This window comes from Monomorium pharaonis, chromosome 2, assembly GCF_013373865.1.
Source record: "Monomorium pharaonis isolate MP-MQ-018 chromosome 2, ASM1337386v2, whole genome shotgun sequence".
Taxonomy (NCBI): domain Eukaryota; kingdom Metazoa; phylum Arthropoda; class Insecta; order Hymenoptera; family Formicidae; genus Monomorium; species Monomorium pharaonis.
The window spans coordinates 29,507,684-29,517,701 of NC_050468.1; the positions used below are offsets into that span (position 1 = coordinate 29,507,684).

The 10,018-nt window shown below is 40.9% G+C and overlaps 1 protein-coding gene across 1 annotated transcript; it reads left to right on the forward strand.

Moving 5' to 3' along the window:
• The first annotated feature begins 2,184 nt into the window (after positions 1-2,184).
• Positions 2,185-8,440, forward strand: LOC105828766 (protein charybde). The gene is made up of 4 exons (XM_012667261.3): positions 2,185-2,318; positions 4,347-4,530; positions 4,957-5,112; positions 5,557-8,440. Exons 1-4 carry the CDS (start codon positions 2,270-2,272, stop codon positions 5,645-5,647), a joined length of 480 nt encoding a protein of 159 aa, XP_012522715.1. The 5' UTR covers positions 2,185-2,269; the 3' UTR covers positions 5,648-8,440.
• Positions 8,441-10,018: the final 1,578 nt, after the last annotated feature.

Consider the following 10,018-nt stretch of genomic DNA (forward strand, 5'->3'; position numbering starts at 1 on the left):
CTTTTCTTGTATCGAAATCGCGAGATGTACAAAGAGATAACTTTTCCCTCATCACCTTTCTCCTTAATCGCTTTTTTTTGCGCGCGTTCCCTCTTCCCCCGCGATTTCCATAATCGCGGCGGTTTCTCGTGCCGGGCGCGTTAATAATCGCGTCGTGAATATGAGGCTTTTAACCGACCGAATGCATCTCGGTCGGATCTATTGTCCGAACGTGACCGTCTTTGTATTAAAACTAACGGCGCCCGTAAAACGGCACAAGAGAGCGCGCTAATCTCGTAACTCTCGTTACATAAATCCTCTCTCGCGTGCGACCCAACGTGTCCTCCGGATTAGAGGCCGATAAAAAGAAGAAAAATGAAAGAGAGAGAGAGAGAGAGAGAGAGAGAGAGAGAGAGAGAGAGAGAGAGAGAGAGAGAGAGAAGGCACTTATCACGTACAACCTATTTGTCGATATTTGCGCGAAAAATAATTCGTCGACGAAAGCGCAAACAACATTTCCTCCCCTCCGTTTCGTAACGTACGTGACGGGGCGACTTGCGGACAGCAAAATAGAGCGGTATCGCAATAAACGGCACGAAACGGCGTGTCGAATCGGTTGTTATTCGTTTAAAAGTGAAGAGAGGAGAGAAATGATGATTAATCGTCGCCGGTGCAGGGCGACGTGGAGAATGAAGAGAAAAAAAAAAAAGGGTACGATTAAAAGCAGCGCGATTTCCTTACGCGCGACGATAAAATAAGTGTATCGCGCGTATCGAATGAATCACCGTCGTCTGAAACCGTGCGACCGGTAGAGCTTTAAGATCGCAAACGTGAGCGAGCGCTTTTCGACGCAATCGGAAATCTTACGCAATGCGTACGATTTTTTTGCAACGAGCTTTTATAAGGTCTAGTTATTCTCCTTGATTTCTCATTAACAACGTCACGGTGGAAACCCCCACGATTGAAAAAGAATATCTTTTCTCGACTGAGAATTTTAATAAAGAAATTCGTATTTAAGGCCACGTTACGCACATTATGTACATGTAAAAATAATCTTTACTCGTGTGACGTGAATTTCGATAAGAAACTCATATATTTAAGATCGTAATATCATTTTACATGTAATATTATGTCTATGTATTGTACATAATTTCTGTCGAGGGAAGATCTTTTTTTTAATCCTGATTCCTATCGTGACAGCTTTTTACCATAACCTTCGTTATAGCCAGGGTCAGCTGATCCCGTGCTACAGCAAAACATAACACACCTCATTCTGAATTTCTAAAACAGGTTCTCTCCCCTCCGGAGGACGTGCGTGTCCTCCTCTCGGAGCGGAGCGCACGTATATCCGTTCTTTTTATTTTACACCGGCAACTCTCTCTCTCTCTCTCTCTCTCTCTCTCCTCTTTCTCGATTTTCGTCAAAATCGCCTACGCTAAAAAAAATCCGCTACCGTACCGCGGGATACCCGCGTATAGGTAATTTCACCTGCGATTTAATACGCGGCGTTAAAAGCCGCGATAAAAGGTTGCACGCGACGTAATGCACGTAGTCGACGAGACGAGAGATGTCGAGATGAGGGAGAGAAAGAGAAAGAGAGAGAGAGAAAGAAAGAGAGCGAGAAGGAAGGAGAAAGAGAAGAAAACAAAACGAGCATCGTGGGTGAAAAAAAAAACTCGATGTACCGTCGTCACCGACGGCAACAGCGGATAGGTCCCCACCGAGCCGGAGGACGCTTCTTCTCTCGCACATGTTCGCTCACGCACGCTCTCGCTCCGGCTTGGAACGAGGGTGCCGAGCGCGGCCGAAGGCCGGCGCGAGCGCCGGCGGAAACGGCCGAAGCGCCGGACGCACTGCCGAAACGTCACGTAGGCGGTGTTGCTAGGCGGTCGCGCGGCGGCGTCGCGCGGCGAGGGGGGGGAGTGGCCCCCGCTGGATGGGATCCCCGTATATAAGTCGCGTCAGCGACGGCCGGCCGATCAGTTGGAAGGGTGCACTTGGTCGTGGCGTTGATTCGTGGAGCTTGCGCCGCGGTTATTATAGACACACATAGCTCTCCGGTGAAAGCTCCGGTGGTACGATCCGACAAATATATATCGCCGATCGCGATTGTGTCCAATCGCGTCGACCTGCTGTTCCACCCCGTGGCCGCCGGTATTGTCTCGCGTGCCCGACGACGGTATCGTCTATCGTTCGACGAGGTCACCTCCCCGAGGGAAATCGCGCTGTCGTCCGGCGTAGCTGTACACGAGAGAGCCGTGTCCATTGTGCTGGACGTCCCCGCGAGATCATGGAGGTCCTGCCGTGTCCCGTCAACGTCGACTTCAGCAACACCCGAGGTAAGTGTTCCGCGATTCGTCGATTCCTGTACGGTCCTTTTAATTTTCGCATGTCCATTGTCTTCGTCGTTCTCCTCTTCCTTCTACTCCCTCGGAGCGAGTCCGTTGTTCTCAGCTGACAACGCCGGCTGGGGATCAGCTGATTTTTGCTTTCGCGAACACGGCCGTTTTCGTCGGCCGCATCGTTCCAGAAATCTCTCGCTCCTTCGCGAACGGAGATTTCCAGAGGCTCTTACCGGCGATTTACCGGCGAAACCTCGAATTATAGTTGCGTCAGCGTCGGTCTTCCGATCGTGCGAGGAGGAGAGTCGTGGGGGCGAGCGGCGGGAGGTTGGGGAGGGGAGGGGATGCCCTTCGCTGCCGCTTTTCCGTGTTCCCCTCCCGGACGTCGAGCTCGCCGCTCACGTACTCGTTGCTTTTCGGCATGTTTATAAGGAAATTTTCCGAAAAACTTAGCTCTCTCTTTCTCTCTCACTCTCTCTGTCTCTTTCGAGCTCGAGCTCGCGGTAAATAAATACGAATTAACAGACGCGATGGGTGAGAAGGGACGTTAATTGCCCCTTCGAGTCGCCGCGGAATACGAACGAGGTTTTATCGCCTAACGAGATGCGAGAAATGTGTAACCGTTTCTTTCTCTCTCTCTCTCGAGATAAGCAAGCCTAACTTGCTCCGCTTTCTATTTTCGATTCCTGCGATTTTCATACGACGGCGACGAGGTAGATGTTTTCGGAAAAGATTAGAGCACGAAAACGGAGGGGGCGGGGGGTATTTAAATGGAGCATTGCGATTTTCGTTAAGCGCGACAGGAAGAGATAAGGAAAAAAAAATCGAGGTCAAACGAGTCGTACGTTCTCTACCGACAAACTCGCCTCGTCTTCGCCGGCCGCTAGAAACAATGGCAGGCTCGAGATAGCCGGCCGGATTGATCGACACAGAAAAAAAAAAAGAAACGTTATACGGTTCAGATGTTCTTTCGTCGATCGAAGAATCGAAACGTCCGGAAGGAGGGGGAAGGGGAGGGGGAATTCGACGCGTCCCCTTTCCTAACGAACTGGTGTTCTTTGTTACGTGTGTCGGTGTGTTTGGAATAGAATATAATGAAACCGATGATATCATCGCCCGCGATTAATCGAGATTACGGCCGTGATCGGGTTAACGCGAGCGTAATGATCCAAAAAATCTAAACGGGGGGAATCGCGATTAAAATTATATTGGCGCTCAGGATTACGTTTAGGTGGAATGACAGATAACGTGAATCATCGTCGTCGTGCAGCAAAAATATGTTTTTCTGCTTCGCGGCCGCGGCTCTCGATTACATCCCACAATCTCGCGGAGATATCGGTCGATTTAATGGTCTAAGATTACGTCAGATTCGTACACTTTTGTATCTCGGGAGATATTGTGCAGAAAGCATTTCATATTTTTCACCGAGCACTTAATTTCTGAGATATTTTCTAGGCGAAAGTTTTTTTTTCCCTAAATTAAATTACGAGTCAACTTGACTTCGTATTAAAAAAAAATTTTTTTTTTTAAATAAAGTACGAACTATTTTTGTTTAAAAACAAATACAAAGTATTTTTGTTTAAACAAAATACAAAGTCAATTTAACTTTGATTTTATTTAGATTTAATTTGTTTTTTTATAAAGCTCGTTTTTTATAAATAATTTGTGCGGTTTGTAATTTTTAAATTTTTTTTTGACTTTACATTTACTGACCCATAGTTGCATTTAGTGACCCATAATTTTGTTTGATGTTGTTAACTTCTAAATGTCTTATTTAATTTCTTGATTCAGACTAACGAAACAATTAGGTCGGCTCGAATAAATTCTATTTAGTAAGAGTAATTGGGTGACGAGGGAAGAGGAAAGGCGATATCTAGTTGAGCCGTCTGTAGGCCTGAAAATAGAAGAAAAAGTGATCCGCCACTTTCTTTTCAATTGACCGCTTTAGCGTTTAGCTGCTGGCTCTCAACGGGAAGCTGGGAGAGTGCGCGCGCGCTTAATTCCCCATTTAATTAATTGTTACAGCTGGAAGCGAGACGGACGAATTGGATGGTGCCTGTCAGGCGCTGGCGAAGAGGCTGGAGGTCGAGCTCAGAAGGGCCAAACACGCCCAGCTGGCTTGCGGCGAAGTCCTCCTACCGGCCGATTTGCTGCCCAAGATAGCCAAAGATGTACTTACAATGGCGGAGAACGAGCCCTGTGGACTTCGGTAAGTGGAGTGGCTTTTCCTTCTGTCGCCGGGCGAAAAACCGGTGCCCCCCCCTCCTTCACCCCGTTCGATTCGAGACTGAACAATTCGGGAATTCAAATAAATATTATTTCGCGCAACAAGTGTCTGTCTAGAAAAACGTCGTGAAACTTTTCTGCGACTTGTTTTTCACTGAATAATGTTGAAGGTGATCTCGGTAATTGTATCTATTACTCGTAGCGAGGTCTTTTTCCTACTAAAAGGTTGATCGAATTTCATTACTTTTAAATTTTAATAATTTTATTAATTTTTATTGAAGATTGATATTAGAAATAAAAGTACAGCGAAAATTTTGCTTGAGAGCAGATTTTTTATCGCGGTAAATTAAACGTTTTTCTAATCAATATACTGTTTATTTTCAATAGGTTTGTTGTATTCTTGTTTCAGAGGCTGCACGTTATTCATCAGCTTCGAGACGGACAGCATGTGCCGCAAACTATCGAGAATACAGTGCGATCCCAGCACTGTATCGACGTTCGAGCTTTATCTCACGCTGAAGCAGGACCACACGTCCTGGCACATGCTGCTGCCTCAATTCTTAAAGTGAGTAGGAAATATTTTTACGAGATAAAATCTTGCGGTCAAAGCACCTGATTTTAAATTATTTAAAGTTATGTTGATTTAATTTTTAATTAAAAATTTTATTTTAAAATTACATAAATTTAATCTTAGAACTTAATTTTTTGCAATGAAAAAGTATCTGGCTTATTTTTTTTGTTCGATTATCGTCAACGCCGACAACACATATCCTGTTATGTTTCATAATTGGCCGTTGTTATTCACATCTCTTCACTTCGATAAGATGAAGTGGTATCGTTTTTGCTCGCTTGGGTCGTACGATTAGATCGTATCTTAACAATTTTGATCCATTCAGCTTTTTCTCTCCTGCAAACATCGCGCCGCGAAAACATTGCATAATTTGTAGATAATGCGATCAACTGCCTGAGATATAGCGAAACTAAAAACTCGATTCGTTTTTTTTTCCAGAAATCTCACGCGTGGTGGCACCATCATGATCAGTAGGGACTTCACTTTGCAAAAGAAGAAACTCTACAGGTCTTTCCAGCAATCTCATTGAGAGACTTCGCGATTAAACACTGGGGTTTTGCACGTTTAACGATTCACTCGTTTTGCTTCAACGGGTGCCGCCATTTTTGTCAGTCTGTCGCCCTGTGGGGGTCAGCCAAATTTGTACAAGAATATCAGAAGACCAGGAAACAAAAAAAAAGCTAAGACGGCGGAAGCAGTAATGCAGACCTGAGGTTAGATTTCGTCGTTGTAACGGCACGCTGTAAAACCATTCGCGTACCAAGGTCGCAATTGCGCGAAAGATGTTGCGTTTAACCCTTTAACTTACAGATTACACATTTGAATTTTTCTAAATGATTGACATTTCACTTACGAGAGATCGTAGAGGCTTTTTGAACGAGGATACTCGCACGCACGAGTGCGGGAATGCGAGAATTATTATGTGTGTTTAGAATTTATTCATTGGATATGTAAAGAAAATGAACTAGTTCGTAGAAATACTGCTTTATATACGATGTAAAATAGTTGCAGTCTGTGCGCAACAGTTTTACGAAGTTAAATCTTGTGTCGAAGGTCTAGTAATGCATGGAAATCGAAAAAAAAATTGAACAATCTTTGTGTCCACAGATCTAATAGTTTAACAAAACCGAAGCAACTATACCGAAAGATTTCAGACATCTCAATCTATTAGAACTGAAAATTGAAGAATCCAGAATTATAAATCCGAGAAAAAGTTAAACGATTAGATTCGAGGGACACTGAAATTGAAAAAAAAAAAAACTTTGCAAGGCTAGTTTGTAAGATGTACTCGTACGTAGAATTTGAAGATCGTTGGAGCTGCAAAACCGTAGAATTTAAGGCTTCCAAATCTAGGAATCTAGATTTGGAATTTACAAGTATTGTAACGGTAAGGATGAATCTAACGTTCTCACTGTTGAACGGTAAAGTTCAGTTAAAGGGTTAACGATAACAGAATCGCTCTTTGTGTTTTGTCTGCTGTCACCATGCAATACTGTATTCAAGGAGAGAGGCCTATTACGCGTTCGATAATTGTGATAGCGCGAGACAAGTTCTAGTAGTAGCAGATCTAATATCGCGAGGTGGCTCTCGCGTCTTCGTTCTTGAAGAGGATATGTGATTATAAGACTTGTAACAAATTTCACGTGATACGTAGCGAATACGATTAGTTTTTAGAGAGCGCGTTTTACTGATTAATATCGTAGTGAGGTAGCTATTAGTCGCGTCGGATGTTTAGTGACGATCCTTCGAAGCTCGTGCGTCTCTCACACGCAGACGAGCACACACATACACACATACACAGACACATACACGCATCGTTCATTTTTCATTGTGAAATGTAAAAGAATCATGTTAGAGTAATGTGGCAGCATATTTCCCAAATAGGAACCTTAGATGAAAATCTTGCGGGACAGTCCTAGAAAAATGGATACCAATGGGATTTTCGAATTACTGTTGATATTAATATCTAGAATAAATTCGAATATATAATCATATAATCGAATTACTTACATTGAGAAGCAGAATTAAGAATTTAAATAATCCACATTTTTCAGAAGTTTCACACTTTTCTGAGAAATGGTTTTGTTTTCTTTCTTAAAGTATTACGACGAAAATAATTTTAGTAGGGTGTTCTCATGGTGCACATGTTTCTGGGACATCCCGTATGTGTCCTGTTGGTAGATGGTACAGATGTTCAGCCCATACCGTCATTCCATCGATCGATCTTTCTCCCTCGTCATTTTCTCCCTTCATAAGTCGCTTTCGCTATGTGCGAAAAAAATCTCATTAAATTACAATAACATCTTCTCTCGATGTCGCAATGCTGATAATCGTGTTTCCGTGATATCACTGATAAATATATTAATCGTTCACGCGATTATTACCGGTTAATTACCGTCTCTATAACTTATTTGAGCCATCGAGTTTGTTGTCTGCATTGTTAGTGCGTGACATTTCGTTTCAGCATTTAAATTTCGTGTTTTGGAGATTTTTTGCGAGTACGAAATTATTTTGATGAATGTTCTTTAATGAGTTCTATTCGAAGTTTTTGTAAAACTCGTCGTGGATTTTTCGTTACGATATGTTCATGGTATGCGGGATTAAGAAGATCCTTTTAACGAGGTAGTAAAGCGATACAATTTCCTACACTTCAGAATGTCTTAGACTTGTTAAGAGAGAGATGAGAGAAACAATCTTTGCAGTCTAACTGTCACACTCTCCAACATATATAAAAGCTAATCGTGTAGAATCATATGCAAGCTAATGACGTAATGTATATCCACTAGACTAGATAGTTGAACTACTATATTTCTCGGTAATCTGAGGAATGATCCATCTTGAAACTGTATCGCTTTAATTCTATGCAACTTCAAACGGATTTTCACAGAGAAACAATGATGAGATGAGCTCGCGTTCGCCGTTTAACGCGCTGAAAGGGACGAAGGATTAGAGAGAGGATTAACGTTCTGCCATTAATTTATTGTTCACAATCTTCGCTTCAGTTTGTCTTATTATTATTCGTTGACTACCGTACGTACTACTACTTACGTTGTGGTTGATACCTGTTCACGTTTTCTTTGTGTCTACTTTTTTAAATTTCTTTATCCCCTTTTTCGTTCTGGTTTTTTTTTACTTTGTTTTTCGTTGCTTTTCGTCGCGATTAAAGACCTTAGTGATATGACGGTATTGTGATATTAAGCATTACGAAGTGATTAAGAAAAAGCAAGTGTGTGATTATTGTTAGGATTTAAAGTTTTCTTCGCGGGGTCGAGAGAAACGTGTTGCGTAGGGATATAAACTCCCCTGTTTTACCTTTGTGCAAGAAAAAAAGAAAGAAAGAAAGAGTAAAGTAGTACACTAAAATCGAAAAAAACCTTTTCGTGGTTTACTTACAAAGGGTGGCGACGCTTTAACCGGTGAATCGAATATTTATGCCAGAAAGTGAGGTTTCCTTTTACGAACCGGATTACAACTAGATGCGTTCCGCAACGACGAGACTCAATGGAATTAAATTGAACTCGTTTTTTTTTGTGATAAAATGGAACTGTCTCTTTCAAAGTTGGCGAAGCAAAAACAAAATCGATGCTGTTGCAATGAAATTCACTGTTTAAGAGAAATTGTATGGAAAGATTTATTTGTATATACTTTATTTTATATGTTAAAATAAATTATAATTTTTTATTAAAAAGAAATCTAATGTTTTTCATCCGATGAGATATTTGTTTTAAAACTTGTCTCTTGTAATTTCGTGTGCTTATTTAATAATTAATAATTTTTACAGCAAAGAATCTGGATTATATAATATTATAGAGATTTTCTAATATATAGTTATATATTAGATATTGTGAAACAAAGAATCTCTATAAATTTAAAAATTCACAAGCATATAATCAAAGATTTTTTGTGTATCTTTGCAATTTCAAGGATCTTACAAATAAAATAATTTGTAAAATCTTAGTCTTACGCGTGCAAAACAAAACTTATTGTATTTTATTAAAAATTGATTTAATGTGCTACAACTTATTTAATTGAACATATTTACTTTTCTTAAAAGAAAGCGAGAAAGAGAAAGAAAGAATTGAAGAATAATAAATATAATTAATATTTCAAAATTAATCTTAAAATGAGTCCAATTTGTCTCATTATAGAAAATTTAAATTTAAAAAATTTTTCCTAAGAAACTAAATTTTTTTTGTGATTTTCGTGTCACAAAAAAGAAAAACTTAAAATATCGGGACTTTCGAGTAAGGAGCGTATTTACGGCCTCGAGTTTGAAACTTGTTTCTTGATAATTCTAAATGGAATTGAACCGGTTAAAGCTTTAAGGGGGAAGAGACACAATCCCGTCCAGAACACTTTCCCACCATCCACCCTGAGTTATGCATCTACATCCCCTTGCTTCATACAAGTACGAAAAAAGAGAAGGGAAGTAGCTAAAAAGGTCACGTAAGGATGAGGGACGGCCACGTGTAGAGTTAACCGCACGTTGTAAATTGGGCTATCGCATTTGCACGAAGGTGTAAGACTGATTTGCTGATGTAACAAATGAAAGACGTTAAAGACGTTGGCCCGTTTCAAGCCAGCTGACACTTCATAGTACAGTATGACCGTGTAAATCATTGCCCGAGAAGGCATTATATCTGAAAATAAAAAAAAAAAGATTATCTTGCAGGATATATATCTTCAATAAATTGGTTATTGAAGAGAAAGGAAACAAATTATCTAAAAAAAAAGGATCTCTCTTCTCGGGAAATGACATGTGGCACATACTGTATATCAATATGTTCTATTGTAATCAGCAGTTATTTTTATTAATAACAAACGCTACAAACGACGTCGCAAGTCAAAATTGTCGCATTACACGGCGATAGAAAGCAATACTCGCGGCCTCGTTTTAATC

Coding starts and splice junctions, on each gene's coding strand:
- LOC105828766 (XM_012667261.3), top strand. CDS start 2,270: ATGGAGGTCCTGCCGTGTCCCGTCAACGTCGACTTCAGCAACACCCGA. Junction 2,319..4,346: donor CGACTTCAGCAACACCCGAG/GTAAGTGTTCCG, acceptor TAATTGTTACAG/CTGGAAGCGAGACGGACGAA. Junction 5,113..5,556: donor CTGCTGCCTCAATTCTTAAA/GTGAGTAGGAAA, acceptor TTTTTTTTCCAG/AAATCTCACGCGTGGTGGCA.